Source organism: Pholcus phalangioides, unplaced genomic scaffold (genome assembly GCF_987345545.1).
Source record: "Pholcus phalangioides strain wild (caught in Gottingen) unplaced genomic scaffold, Ppha-v1.0 ptg000008l_1, whole genome shotgun sequence".
Lineage (NCBI taxonomy): Eukaryota > Metazoa > Arthropoda > Arachnida > Araneae > Pholcidae > Pholcus > Pholcus phalangioides.
The window spans coordinates 44,020,935-44,037,289 of record NW_028301601.1 but is presented as its reverse complement, the minus strand read 5'-3'; the positions used below and the strand labels follow the sequence as shown (position 1 = coordinate 44,037,289).

At 36.1% G+C, this 16,355-nt stretch overlaps 1 protein-coding gene across 1 annotated transcript; it reads right to left on the bottom strand.

Moving 5' to 3' along the window:
- Positions 1–10,906: 10,906 nt before the first annotated feature.
- On the bottom strand, positions 10,907–12,236 carry LOC149084332 (intraflagellar transport protein 22 homolog). Its single transcript, XM_089234702.1, has one exon. The coding sequence runs from the start codon at positions 12,173–12,175 to the stop codon at positions 11,594–11,596; it is 582 nt and encodes a 193-aa protein (XP_089090828.1). The 5' UTR covers positions 12,176–12,236; the 3' UTR covers positions 10,907–11,593.
- Between the last annotated feature and the right edge of the window lie 4,119 nt (positions 12,237–16,355).

Here is a 16,355-nt window from a genome sequence, read left to right as displayed (position 1 = left end):
ATCTTTGATATTATTGTCTATGATAATCTTACTGCAATAAAAGAGAACCGCAGCGATGAAGCTGACTATATTGTCAATATTTTAATTTTTGTTTTTCATTTTCAGAAACAACACATTTAATTAAGGTTCTAATAAAAACATTTCCAAAAGCACTAGAAAACCCTCAAGAAAAGGTTTTTAAAACATTTACCACACACAAGTTATATTTTGTTCAAATACAAGAATTGGCACTGCAACAATGTTTTCCTGAAAAATAAGGAGACCATCAATACAGAAACCAAGAGAAACCAAAAATGAATGCCAAGGGCGACTGTCTTTTCAAATGTAAAATAAACAATTTTTCCAGTGAAAAACACACCTTTATATTTTCTATATTTCAACAATGAAAACCGTGAGGTGAACTTGTTGAGGTGTTGACCCATTTTATTGAATGTTGACCTGTGTTTTTTTATATTTGCCTCTGACAAGAGCTATAATTTTCTTGTTTGCCTTTCACAAGAGCCTCTAAACCAGTGTTTCCCAAAGTGGGCAATATCGCCCCCCTTGTGGGCTATGGAATGGTCTGGGAGGGGGGGGGGGGAAAGATAGAAGCTACGGATATAACATAGGATCCTATGCGTTTGCTTGAGTTGGTGGGGGGGGGGGGGCAATGGAACAAAAGGTTTGGGAAACGATGCTCTAAACATACCCATTTCCCTCTAACTGGATTTAAGTATTGGCTGACCTGAATGCTAAAGGGTTAAACAATTATTGTGCATGTTAATTAATTTTCAGTTCCATGGTATGGAAAAAAATTCTTGAAGTAAGTAGAGTTATTATCAGTGTAACCCAGTGAATTAACATTTGGACATTTTGGTCACAAATATTTCATACTAATGATTGTTTTCAGAATATTTTCCCTTGATGCATATTAGCTTATGTACTAAAACCAGTGTTTCTCAGACAGGTGTGGCTTTCTTTTTTGCCCAGTGATAGTATACCAGTTTCCGTTATAGCTATATCAGACATATCTATCAAACTTTTGATTCCTTATAAAACAAATATTCTAGGCTCAGAATAACACCCAGGACCAAGTTTGATATCCCAAGAAACCGTGACACACTTTGATGAATAAAACTAGAAATGCTAGTTATTGTTTTTAACTAGTGCAGGGCTTAACAAATCGCAAAAAAATCTAGGCGCCAGAACAATTTTTTTCTACAAAATGCAGGTCAAAAATAACATTTCTTTCGACTTTTCCAGGACATAGTTACTGTCTTCGTTATTGATAGATATGTTGATATAAATTCCAAAAATTTTGTATTGTCCTCAGATTGCAATTTAGTAACCACACATAGAAAACTTCCGCCGCCAATACTAAGTTCTTAGTCTCCATGATGCCATAAGTTAATGTATTGTTTTTAGTTAAGGCTGTTTTTCAAATTATTATATTTTGGCAAGTAACCAGAAGTTTTGTTATCCTTCAAATGGGAAAAAAAGAATCTCTATGATAATGTTTTTAAATTATCTTTATATAGGTGAGTGAAAATCTGATTGGAATGTTGATTCTATTCTTGGTAACTTAAGATTTATTTACAGCCTTGTTTTATTTCAATGTTGCGTTACCATTTCGAAGAAGTTGGTCAAATTTCCCAAAAAAGCCTATTTCAAAAGTCATTTACAATTAACATCAGTTTAATTTCTTCTTAACCCATTTTCTATCATGCTCGAACAGGGAAAGTCGATGAGCATTAAAGGGTTAATTACTGAAAATCCTTGTGAAGTACTGTTCATGAAAGTATAATTGTTTGAAATTACGAGATTATAATACATAATAATTTTCCGTGTTATTATTGTTGGTGGAAAAATACAGGTTTGACTTTCATTACCATTATTAGTATTTTCCTACCAAGTGTGATTATATTACGTTTTAACACTACTATGCAATGTAAGTGTATGTAATATATGTGCGTGTGTGTCAAGACACATTATTCATCATATAAATATCGTACCATTTCCGAACAAATTAAGGTGATGGAAACTTGTTTATTCATTTGCTACAATGAAGAAATCAATGTGCTTTATATTTTTTCCAGTCCCTGTTTAATGCTCACATACCGAACTTTGAAACTTACTAATTTGTTTTATAAATTTATATGCATGAATTCCTGTTTTCTAGTCATTTTCTTACATTGATTGATGTTTTCGTGGTTGTTTTTTTTTTCTTATGCACTTATAATCTTTTTGTATTTAAAATAAGTATTCATGTTTGTTTTTATTTTTTTTTAATTTGTTTTTAGTTGTGATTAGGCAATTGTTAATGTAAGCAGCTTAAAATACCTTTATGCTTTGCTTTCCTAATTTTAGAAAAACAGTACAAAATAATTTTTTTTCTACCATATATTCATCAATTCTAAAAAAATAGGCTGCCAATTTATTTAATGCCAGTCACCTAATGGTTATTCTGTTTTGACTGTGTTGATTTTGCAACTGCCTAATCAAGCTAAAAAATGTGTGTATATAGGTTTTTTTTTAATTTTGTGAATCAAGTTTCCTAATTTGAGATCGATAACTATATAGAACATTCCATTTATGCTCCAATGAGAAACTTTCAATAAATAATGAAGAAACACCAATCAGTGAAACAATTTTACTATTTATTCCTGGAATTAATGAGAAATCGGGAAAATTATGAACGAAAATTACATCAAAATTCTGTTCAGCCTTATAAGAAAATGTATCAAATCCTTCGATTTATGAAAGATCATCGCACTTCCCCCTTCACCTTATATGGGGGAGGGGATCTACAGAATATCTTATATGTGCAATCAGTGTGCATTGGCACGTTGAATAGATCCATAGCTGCCAGAATAAAAGAACATGAAAGATTTGTAGGGGACTCTGCATCTCTTTTGTATCACATCCTTCTAGATATACAGATGATGCTCATGAAAAATCAGACCCACAGTGATGAGTCAGGGCAAGGCAACACCTAAGAAGATGGGTGGGGGGGGGGGGGGGTACCATTAGTACGCCTTGTGCTCATTGATCATTCAATTGTTGAAAATATTTGGACTTTCAGCTAAAAGTGAATCTTTGTTCAACAACCATTAATGCAACTGACTAGCATTGGGAAAACATTGAGAAGGAAATTAACTCATACCGATGACTGTCCTTTGCCTGGAGAAATTCTTTCAATTGACAACATCCATGAAAACTCTCAATTCTATGCTGTGTGTTAATAATAACTTTCCATAGTAATTCAATCAGCTTGGAAGTTAAACGGCTATTAATGTTAGAGAATTAACCAATATGTTTGTTGTAAATGGTAATTCTTATTGTACTTTTAGCAATTTGTCCCGTTGATAATTTTAATTTGCAATCATTTGCTCTGTGGTTTTAAGAAACTTGGTTCATGTGCATCTCTTTCAGTAAGTTATGTTTACTGTTCATTTTTATTTTTCACCGTTTTGATACTGTATTGAACACTTTCAAAAGCACTAATTGTCAATTTTGTGTTTTCTAAGTTTTTTAATGTCATTTCCAGGCACGATTATTTATTTGTCTTTATTAAAACTTTTTTTGTACTTCACTCATGCTCCTATAATTTATGATGTGCCTAAAAAAATTTGAATTTTTCACTATAATACTATGAGCACAGTTGATATGGGATATGTTACATGTCATTGGTTTTTTTTTTTAAATTTTCAAGTGTTAGTGGTTTTTTGTGCTATATTCTTCAATTGAGTAGTGTGAATTGTCATGCATATTTAACAATGGTTCTAATTCAACGTTTTCCATGGTAAAATTCCATTGTGTCAAATTCTCTGAACCATTAGGAAAAAGTAGGAATTGTCCTCTGATTAGGAAAAAGTTTTCTGCGACCATTACTTTAATGCAGCAGTTCTCAACTTTTCTTTATTAGGTCAAGAACTTCACACCCCCAGTCAATTTCAATTCAATTTCTCATTCCCTCTCTGAAGAGTCATTATGTGGTCACCTTGTACATCAATACTTTTTGAAAATAGCTTTTTGACAGTTTTGGATTGAGAGCATATTTCACCCAATTATAGCGTTTTAAAAAAATGGCATGGATCTGCTCCCTCTTTATGGAGAAAAAATTAACCCCTTTTATGCGTTACTCAATGGAATGCTCCTCCCCATGTTTTTTTTTTTTGCTCTTCCTGTAAAGTTGAGAATTTTTTATGTTCAGGGTCTTTATTATAAGGTGACAATATGTCTAATCAATTCAGGTGTTAGTCCAGCCAAAATTAGTGCTGAGACTTTTCTTAAAATTTCACGTTTAGAAAACAGGCCCTTCACAAAATACAAATCAATGAAACCATAAATTAGACAATTCATTGAAAAATTAACTTGATTGTTTCACTTTTCAACAAAATTAGCCACCATCTTCATAGAAATAAGAAACATTCTCACAAAAACAGGACCGTCTGGACAGACACGTATCATGAAGTGTTGCCAGCTTTCACCCTTAAAATTGCTTTCTGAAATGCCTGGTTAAACAGAGAAACAATGTTGCTCTCTGCTGTTCATATGAAGTATGAAAGACCAGCTACCAAGCAGAGATGGCTATGAAATTCAAAAAGAAAATTCACATATCTTTATAGAGAATCAACCACCAACCTCTTACAGTTTGGGTGAGTGCTCTACCGTTATACTATGCTACAGAGGACTGACAATTTCTTCTTCTAGAGCAGGGGGTGCACAACCTTTTTAGTACGTGAGCCAGAATAATTATGTACAGTGGATGAGGCTTATAATGTTTTCCGAAAAAAACTGCTATAAAAAAAATTGTATGTGGGAAAACTCTTTAAAAATGGGAAATCTTAATGAGAATTAGTTGAGGGGCTCACAAAAATAAATTGTACTAAGTGGAAAAACATTCTAAACAAGAACATTATAAGCAGGATTGAATGTAAATTATCTCGCGTCTTTGTCAAGCATATTTTTGGTGAATTATATTTTTACCTATTGTACTTGCAGTAACTTTCTATTTTCGGTGATTGCCAATTTTTCAGCAATTTTAGCAATAGATGCCAACTTCACTTGCCTTTGACAATTTTTTTTTTTTTGCTATAATGGGCAGCTTTACTTGCCTTTGACTATATTTTCAGCTTTAATTAGCTCTTTTACTAGCAAATGCAATGATTGGCAATAATTAGAGATATCTTGTATGGGGCCTAATTTCTTGTGTTTTTATGAAGAATGTAATGGTCAGCTTAGGTATTCATCGTGTTGCGTGTTGATACTTTTTTTACCAGAACACCTTTCATGGACAGGAAGTTGTGCATGCCTCCGCTTTAGAGCATATACGTATGCTGAATGGAACTACACATGGTCAGCCTCCTAACTTGGCTAATAGCACTTAATGACAATAGCCTCTTCCCTGGACTATGAAAAAAAGAGGTTGGTAGTTCGATTATCTGCTGAAGCATGTGAATTTTCTTTCTCATCTTCATCTTTGGTTGGTATCCAGTCTTTTGTACTTCACCTGGTTAACCCTTCAACTATGCAAATAGTCAGAAATATTCCTTTCTGCATACGCGAGGAAGAAAAATACTTCCCCATTCACCGTATCGTAAATCATCAGGAAGCAATTCAAATGGATACTATATTCATCTGTTTTTGATAGAACCATATGTGAAATAAAAACAAAACAACATGTTTTTTATGTGAAAAAAAATATTGTTTCTAATATTGTATGCAATGCCTTTGTTTGATTACTGTGTGCCATTTTTCTTGGCCTGGCCGCCATGACATTTCCCAAAAAATATGATTTTGGACACGTGGAGGGAACATTTACACTGATGTGATGCTTACGTTAATTTTGTGTTTTTATGAATGCAATCTCCAAGACATTGACTGTGAAAATTAGTGTATAATTTTTACTTGCCAATAACTGTATTTTGACCATTCAGAATTGGTTCCCAGCATCTAGCAAGCAATTTCGGTCAAATATTTGTTTGTATAATGGAAGAAAACAGTATTTACATTAAAGCAAAATTTTATTCTGGAAAAAAATTTGCCAATGTGGCGATTACATTATACTCACAAATACATTTTTGTTTTGTTTTTTTCACACTGTAGTGCTTATTCCAACGAATTTTAACTTTTTAAAAGTAATTTACATGAATAAATGCAGTAATTTTCATTGATTTTTGTGTTTCTAGTCATCTGAATGCAAATTGACAGTTTTAGTGACGAGAAATGTCAGATTTTCATGAGCATATTTCACATGAACAATGATGTGTGTGTGTGTGTACCTTGTTGAATGTTCCATTCACACCATGTACGATTATTCAATTGGGCCAAATTCATTGTAAATCACATTTTATTGTTTTTTAATTCTGTAGAATTGTGTACTTTTTATTTTGTATTTTGGTGCCTCTGTGAGGTAATAAACCATGTAATTTCCAAGCAAAAACTAACCAGACTCCATAATTTTTTCATGTTACAAGGCTTGATGTTTCTACGTTAGAATTTTATGTATGTGTGTACAATTCATATAGTACAGTAATTTGATTCCTGCGGCTATAAATTGCTAATCACATGATAATATATGGAGGTCGTGTGTGATCTAATAAAATCTGTTTGAGTGGATTTATTAACCCCTCTCAGTACGTGGTACATTATGGGATGATGGGTCCTATTTGTGGATCACTGTATGTCTCGCCCCACTTACTTCATTGGCATTTTTTTGCTGGGCCATTGCACTTTTTCAATATCTATGGCTAGCCTTGGCCTCTTAGAAGATTTTTTAAGTCATTGTAATGACCTTTGACCTAGCAAAAAGATACTCTCTAAGCAAGATAAGTCTAACAGATGAACAACTGCTGCCAAAGAAGAAAGAAAAAGACAACGAAGGAGGTGAGTGGGAGAATCGCAACTGACCGAATAGAAGCCAGTGGATGGAGATATTTATGTTTCTTTAGGATTGATAATGCTGATGGGTGTAGCGCAGAAGCCTAGCATTTATACTTTTCAACAAATCTACTTCTGGAAATAAATTTTTCCTAAAACTAAGTCTTTCACACTGTGAGAAAAGCATCTGTCATTCAGGCAATACATCCCTCTGGCCATCAAAATTTGGCATAAAAGCCTTTTAAATTTGTGAATCTGACATTTTGCTATGTATGGATTTTTATCGTTTATTCCAGTGATGATTCAAGATTTTCAGTTACAAAATCCAGATGGGCTCAAGTCATTTTCAATTGTCATAAAATCAGTTTAAGCTTCATTTAGAAATGGATATTAGATGGGCAATCATATCCATCTAATTTGGCAAATTTTAATTGAATTGCAGTAGAAATGCTGCTGGAACTTTATGGCCATCTAGAAATTCTGAAATAGGTTAAAAACCACGAAACTGAAAAATTGGGAGTATATTTCAAAAGTTTGTGACAAAATTATGGTTAGAAGTTGATGGATTAAAAGCCAGTAGCATTTATTTTAATCTTGCTTCTGCAATAACTTTGGAATGAAAAATGTAAACCAGAATGCATTTTAAAATATAATGAAGCGATAGGAGTTGTTGATTTGGAAGATCAAAAGCTTCAGCCGTGCTTATTAAAACTGAAAAAAAGAAATGGTACATGAAATTGTTTTGGCAAACTACTAAATGTCTCCATTCATAACGTACTAGTAATATTCAATAGCTGCCACTGTGATGGTCGAGTGGTCATAGTGACAGACTCGCATCGCGGGGACCCGGGTTCAAGCTCCACCATCGCCACAGTAATGGTCGGCTGAAGTTGGTTTTCTGTAGTTCCCAACTTCGAGGCGCAAATGCAGCCGATCTCCCTGTTAAAAAGTCTCGCCACAGACCTACAAACAGTATAAATATTCAGTCACTAGACATCACTCACTTCACTTCTGAGATGTGAATGGCAGCACTCGGTTTGGAAAAAAAAATATTCAATAGCTGTGAAAATAAGGTAGATCATCTAAACTTTCACCTTGGGCTAATTTGACAGCTCCTTGAGAAAAAAAGAACTACCACAAACCTCTCAAGTATTAGGAGGCCACCCATAAACCTGTCACCACACCATTTGGTTGAGAGGCACTTCCTTGAGAAGATACCACTGATCTTGAAGTCCTGGTCTCGAAGATGCTAAGTGTGCTGCTCTGCCAGAGGTTAAGGGGAGTGAGACACTATGTACTGGTGCCCGGACTGCAATGTAGGCTTATGTTTAGAGGATTGCTTCAAAATATATCGCAGAAACTTCTGGAAGTTCATGTTCCAAGTTAGGTACTTGGAAGCGAAGGAAGAAGTGCGATTATGAAATATGATGCAAGTAAAATTTTTATTGCATAAAGTAGACATTTTACTATAACTTTTTCTTTACAATTTTAGAATTAGGATCGAGAAAGATACGGAACCGCACAAATTTAATTTTTTTTAATTTAGTTACCGCGAATAGGGTCTCTCCATTTAAATTTCTGAACCTGCTGGAAGGGTCAAGATATGAAAATGTATTTTTAATAATGTGAAAAATTAATATGAGGTGGATGGATTCATTCATCAGAAGTCACTGCAGGCCTGGATCCAATTTATTGAGAAGGTAAATACTGTCTGGGAAGGAGGAGTTTAGGCCCTTCTGCTATAGTGATAAATTATCAAGTTGTATAAAGCCATCAAGATTAGGCTAAGCCACTCAGAAAATTCTTTCCTGTGGTGTGATTTTTATTTCTTCATACTCTAAGAAAGTTCCAGGGCTGTCTCATCCCTTTGTTGCTCTTGTCGCCTTGGCTCAGTAGAGGTGGTCTCGAATCAGGTTCGTGATGTCATTGCTCTAATATTTTTTAACTAAAGCACGACTATGAAATACCAGAATAGCCAATGGTAGTTAACTGGTTTTGTCAGTCTTTATTACAGAATTTTAACATGTATAAGGAACCCCTCTTTGCCAAAAATGGGAGAGGGTTTCTTATACATAGATAGTATTATAAATATATTTTTTTAACTTTTTTCCAAATTTTAAGCCCAAAAAAATCGGACTTCCTTACACGTTAACTTTATGATCACTGGCTTAATATTACGTCTAAACACAGTGTTTTCTTTCCTCTCTCTTCTTCATCATGAAACTTTATAGTAACCCTATCTCTACGAAAGTTGCTCTTTCTCTCTATACGGAAATGTTAAGTGATTTTTTCCCACACATATAATGTATCTTGCTACTATACATATGAGCAAAACAAAACACACAGAGTGAGGGTGAAAATAAGACTATAAAACTCTCTCGTATCTATACCTTAGGGGCCGTTCAAGTATTACGTAAGCAAATTTTTAGCTTTTTTTTGACCCCCCTCCCCTGCCAGCAAAATTTTGTCGTCAGCTTTACCCGTATTTTCATAAGGGGTGGTTGTTGACGTAAGCATTATCCAACCCCCCCCCCCATCAAAAGACAGCAAATCGGAAACCCCCCTCCCCCCCATCGATGATGACGTAATACTTGAACGGCCCCTTATCTATTATACTTTTCCCTTATATTATATATATATATATATACTTTTTTTTTTTTCGTTTTCTTCCTTTTGCTTTTTATAACATGTTAAGGTTATATAGCTCAAGGTTGCCAAATTTATCACTGATTTATCAAATAGAGATAATCCAAATTTCTTGAAAAAACCTTTTACATGAAGTGGTTATGGCTCTGCAATGTTCACCTTATCATCTTTGTATTTCTTTAGAGCAGTGGTTCCCAAATACTTTTAATCATGGATCCCTGAAAATGTTTGTGTCTGCCATGGACCTCTGTTTATAGTTTCAGAAACTACAGCCATCTATCAGTGAGAATGTTCTCAAACAATAAAGTACATTCTATCCATTACTAGTAAATGTGATGGGACAGCAATACCTGGGCATGCCCTAACTAAAACAATGGTTCACACATTTATCGAGAGATGTGACCACAAGTAAAATTTTTGCAGAATCATAATATTACTGCTGTGATCCATCAACCTTGCAACAGTGTTTTTGCATGTTAATTTTCTTAAACGTTTCTTTTTCAATCATTCATTTTATTTCCACTTCGCAGTAATTATGTTTTTTATAATTCTAAAATTGGGTCGTGGCATCCCCAATTGAGAACCGTTGCTTTAGCCTAAGAAGGAAATTTAGAGTAAGAATGGGTTTTTACTGCATGACCACCACCAGCAATACAAAACATGTGGGATGCTTAATGTTGATTGTTTTACGTAATTTGAATAACGAGAGTTCTATGTAGCTAACTGATCAAAACTCTTCATGGATTGTATTTACTTTCTTCTCACAATAAATTGGAATTTAAAAATGCTTAGTGATTTCTTATGAACACAAGTGCAGTGATGCCTTATTGAACTGTTCTCACATCACTAACAGATGATGAGCTGAAAGAGGAAATAGTTTTGTTATTTATGCTGCAAGCATAATCTTATACAACCTGGAGGGGAGAGGAAAAACATCTCCCTTCGGTTATCAGCAGACTTTGAACAGAAGCTGACTCTGCCCACTGGCAGTTGATTGACAGGACGGGGAGAAGGAAACTTACAATGGTATCTTGGCTCCAAGTTGCCGATATGAGAGTTCTAAGAACCTTAGATATCTCATGATTGCCGTGGTAAAGGTTAATTTTGTACCACTACATTTAACAATGACAAGCCACCTGCTCCTAACCAGAACAAGGCCCACTACAATGAAGAAATATAAGCATTTGTCACAAGGGCGTAGGAAAAATTACTCAGTGACCTATTTTGCACTTGTGGAAATATAAAAAGAGCCTACTTTTTGTAAAAATTGTATATTTTAAGAGTGTTTAATTATTTCTTAACCTATAAAATAAACCTACTTGAAGAGGTTAAGCAGTTGAAGTACACTTGTACAATCTAAAACCCAACATTAAACGTAGTGATAAATTCAAACACATTTAATTATTGCAACACAATCATGTACAACAGGATTTTAGTTATTCAAAACAATTGTTACATGCCTGCCACAAAATTTTTACCATGCTGAAAATTTAGTTCTCCAACAGAACATGTGATTTGCGATGCAAACACAAAAATGACTAGGTTGTTGCAACAGTATTCATATGTAAATGCAGTGTGATGTGTAGAATGTACAACTAGATACAATAAGATGAATTGTTGAAATGAAAGTTTACAGGTCTCCAGGGGGGGGGGGGGGGGGTAAACCACCATCCTTTGCAATCCAGTTGAATGTGCTAACCACTACCAAAGCATTGTTTTTCTCCCTCCTTGGAGTATATAGATATGTTCTTGTGTGTGTTACCAGGTATGGACAGTCTTAAAACGGGAGAGAGGAATATGGACAAGGTGCATGTCTGGTTTAGTAGCAGTGGGTCTCAAAGGAAACAAATAGTTCTGTGTAGTGTAGCGGTTATTACTTGCCAGGATTGCAAGATGGTGATTTAGTTCTCCCGGGGGAGGGGCTGTAAATTTTCTCTTTGCTTTGATTCTTCAATTTGCATGAATAGTGTAGAGCAATATCATTTCTCAATATAGTGTGTTGCGGAAAAGTAGTTTGGTTTAACAATAAGAAATGGCATTCTTGGAGGCAAAAATATGAAAATTTCTTTGCTGTCACATTTTGTTTTCAATTTTGATTGATGATAACAAGTTCTTCCTGTTCCCTTTTCTCACTGAGAGTGCTCATGAGTCTCTGCAGGAAAGCGTTGAATTCCCTCCTGAGCATGGTCCCGTTCTCTTCTATGTTGGTGCGGATGCAAAGCAATTTTGAAAAGAGTCCTGATAACTGGACGCTGTGGCTATGAGCGCCGTCGGGCTTCTGATGGCAGAAAACTACGCACTGGGCTTCTCTGAGTCCCTGGGACTGAACAAAGTTCGTGTACCACATGTCCATCTCTCTTTCGACGTACCTCGCTCCGCCCCCACCGGTGGTGTTGCTGTAAACCAGGACGACCCCGTTCGCGTCTTTCATCATCGCCGGCCAGCAGTTCTCGAATTTGGTGTCGCCGCTGCAATCCCATAACTCGACGTCCGCCTTCACTACTCTACCGTTGACGTTCAGGTTGTCGCTCTCGAACTCGAGTATCCTTACGCCCTGGGTTGGATGATATATTCCAGACGATATATCCGTCGCTTCCGCTAAAAAGTTCGAAATTATTGTCTTACCGCTGTCCGTTGGCCCAACTACTAATACTTTTACTCGATACATGATAGGTTTTAATTGGAAATCGTGATGTAAATATAGCCGTCTTTGACTTGAAATCACAGAACAGCCATCCACACAGTTGCCAGACCCTTAAAAAATTTTGACAAAATATTTGACCTCTATATGGTCAGCTCATACTAAAGCGATTTGGAGTCGATGTCGAAATACTGTAGCTTTTGCTGCCATCTATGTAGGAATTGAAGAGCTTCATTAATGAATCACAAAAAAAAAGGATTGTTTGCTGCTGTCTATTATCTAAAAAGCAAACGAAACATTATCAACTAATATGATTTTTGAACCATAGGTGGCAGCAAATAACTAGATGTAGAATATTTTTCTTATTATCAGTAAAGCCGTCCAGATGCAGGTTGCAATCGATGTAAGACTCTCCCTGAATACAGTCACTTCAAGAAAAAATGAGCCAATAGTTGTCCAGACAACCGACAAGTACAAAATAATCTATATGGACATCATCGAGCTTATATTAATAATGTGTAGGCCGACCATATTTATTCCAGAAAAATACGGGAATTTGAGTTTCGAAATACGGGACATCGCCGATTATCGCCAAAAATGATGCCAAAAGTACGCAAAGCCGCCAACTCGTGCTAAAATCAGAGAAAAGTCGCCAATCTCGGGAAATGAAGTACAACTTCAAATTGCAATGAATTTTAAAAAAAAGAAAAAAAAAAAAAATGTGTGAGATGCATATTCTTGTTTGTAGTCGTAATTATCGTAATGTAATTTCTGTGTTGGAAAGATAATTTTAATCGTTGATTTGAAGAATAAAAAGTCAAGTTGGCTTCGTGAAAAACCGGGACATTTTTGCAAAAAAATCGGGACTGTCCCGGTGTCGTTTCCGACGATAATTGGCGTATTTTCCGTATTTCTCTCGAAGAAATATGGTCAGCCTACTCCTAAGGAACATGCACTGGATGATCCCCATAGAAATCAATTTTAAAAAAATTGCCGATTTTAGCGTAGAAATGTGGAAATTTAATTTAATGGGGTTCTCCGCTACATCAATAATTTTAAAAATTGAATTGAATCTTTGGTTTTGGAAATATTGAGTACGAGGTACGAAGCCTAGAAAATTAAATTTTAAATAATGAGCCAGACCCACTTTTGAGGTGGATATTCATGCAATAACATTGATTTCAAATTTTTATTTATATCTTCTCAAGCGGGAAAATGAGAATTAATGTCTCCGTATTGTCTTATATTATCCAATTGCATCAATGCATATAGTTTAGGATGTTTTTAAATTAATTATGGGCCCATATAAATTAGAAGTAAAAAAAAACACTATTTCTAGCTGCCATTAAAAAAAGAAAAAACGATTCAGTTCTGTTTCTTTAATTTCGATTTGTTTCTTTCATGAATCTCACAGGAAGTCGCCACATTGGTTACCTTGTATGTCCCTCAAAAAAAAAATCACGTGATCCAAAAAACCTGATATAAGCTCGATGAAAAATATACGTCGCTAAGGTAAATGTCAGTTTTTGCTCATTGTAGTTTCCCCCGAAAACTATGGCTCTGACCTACATGATTTTATAGTGTGAAAAATATTCGACGAAGATTTAACTGCCATCTAGTTTTCAAGAATAAATAAGTTTTATTTTCTATTTTATAAATATCAGATGGCAGCAGCTGCTGCATGACGTGTTTCATTTTGCTGATGACGTTTTCGTCTCCCGATAGATGGCACTAAGACGCCTTCATATACGTCTTAATATTCATGTATTAAGGAGTTCTAGATGGCACCAAAGGTCCCGATACTTAGATGCTAAATTAATATTTAAGAACTGAGCGAAAAAAGAAACTATTAGTGTGTTACCTTAAAATTCAAGTGGTCTTTTAATTTAAACAGCCAAAATTCAAGGGTGACTAACCAGACACCTAGGGAGAGGGCACAGGTAGAAACAGGGACCTCTTTATTAGGAATTAGGTCAATGATTTTGGAGACAAACTACAGGCACCTTCAGGCTAGTTAGAGCTCCTAGTTCTGTTTAGAGGGTCCTCACGGTTACGGGGGACCTACTAAGGCTCTAAAAATAGTCTCATGTTTTCTTTTTTTTTTGCCTCAAATGCTTCACAGCTGTTTCTTTCATGTCCTTCCCCCATCCTGCAGCAGGGCCCCTTGACTAGAATTTGTGGCGGGAAACCACCCTATAGGGCAGCACAAAAAGTGTGGGAAACTGCCAACCCCAAACTTTTTGTTCTACCACACTCTGCTTTTTTGAAATTTTGTTCTTCTCATTGCCTCCCACCAACTCTTAAGTCAACCCATATAGTATCTTATGTCATACTTATAGCATTCTTTGATGCCAACTTCACTTCTGTTGCCCCCTTCCCCAAAAAATTATTTAATTTATCTGGGAGGGGGCGATATTGCCCACTTTGGGAAACACTTTACAAATAGTGCACCTATAAACAATGTGTTGGGATGAAAATTCTATATACAGTATCCACGACTTCCATGCATAACGGGGATGGGTGAGCTGCAGGACCGCAACTAGCTGGTTGCAATCAGCTAATATGGGCAGCTTGGGTAAGTATGCATTTTGCCCCCCCCCCTTATAATGTTTAAGGACAATTTAAAGGGGGAAATTTGCACACCTCCACTTCTAATCCGGGGCACCAAACTCACCAGCTCCCTTCTAGTTGCGACCGTGGTGGGCTGGGCATCTCCCCTTTGAAAAGAAATGCCACATGAAGTGAAGTATAAGAAAAACTTGTTTGCTTTCACAAAAACAAAATAGAATTCTGCCACAAATGCTGTTTGCAAAAACAGCACAAAAACTTCCACCCACCAAAGCCATAAATTTCCCGCCGAAACTTTTTTAAACTTGCCCGATTTGGCAGTGAAACCACTCAAACAAAATCATAGAACTGGTGACCAGACGTTCGATTTTTCAGATGTTTTGGAAGATAACAGGGGATTGGAATGTTAGGGGATCCCATTCAGTGATTTTTCCATCCTATGGATGTTATGAAACTGGCTATAAATATTTATCTTGGGATTATCTAACGCAAGGTGTAGTAAAGTTTGAAGTACAATACGATAGGCATAACTAATTATTAACTTTAATTATAAAGTGAAACTTACATATAAACATATAACTTACTCTCCGCGAGTACAAATTTCTACTGCAACAAAGCGAACCGCTGATTTGGGGGGTACAACCAACACCTTCTAGAGCACCTTCTGCTTTAGAAGGTATTGGTACAACTTACGCGGCCGCCAAGGTTGGCGAGATATCGTAATTCACACAACACTCCTCCCCCGATATGAAGCCCAATATTTTCACGAATGCAATTGAATTTACTTTTGACAATCGTTTCGTCATAATATCCGCTCTTTGAAATCGAGACGGTATATGCATCACAGACATTGCGTTACTTTCACATTTTTCACGCGCTGAATGAAATCGAACGTCAATATGCTCTGATCTGTGATGAAATTCGGATTTTGCACCAGCTTTATAGCACTTTGGTTGTCTACATAGAGAACTGGAATGCCACAGAATCCGATTAGCTCTTTGAACAACAGCTTCGACTAAACCAATTCATTAGCAGCTTCACCTGCGGCTACATACTCAGTTTCCGTCGTGGAGATGGCTACATTGTGTTGAAGTTTTGACCACCAGGTGATAGCAGCACCTGAGTACAAAGAGACCATTCCAGATGTTGACCGTGGAGTTTTCTCATCACCAAGTGATGATCTCAGAGAATACTTCAGGCGTAAATCAGTGGTACTACGAAGGTATCTGTAAATCCTTTTTACACAAATCCAGTCATCTTCTGTTTGTTTACACATAGCTTGAGACACAAAGATTGTAACGAAAGCTATATTCGGACGAGTAGCTACTGCTAGATACAGTAAACACCCAACTGCTTCTCTATAAGAAACATCGACGGGATCAGCTCCCTCCTGAGCTTTAGCTCATGTGGGTAGCTATCGCCGATTCCAGCATCGAGGAGCTTGCTTTTGCCCTCGAACATATAAGACGACACACTCTACCCGAGCCACTCGAACATATAAGACGACACACTCTACCCGAGCCACTCGAACATATAAGACGACACACTCTACCCGAGCCATCACCATATCCCTCTGGTTGTTCACATAAAGTGATGAAGATACAATTTATGTGTGAAGCCACATCACTGAGAACAGTAC

Bases quoted from the DNA above. Each gene is read 5' to 3' on its own strand.
- LOC149084332 (XM_089234702.1), bottom strand. From the start codon at position 12,175: ATGTATCGAGTAAAAGTATTAGTAGTTGGGCCAACGGACAGCGGTAAG.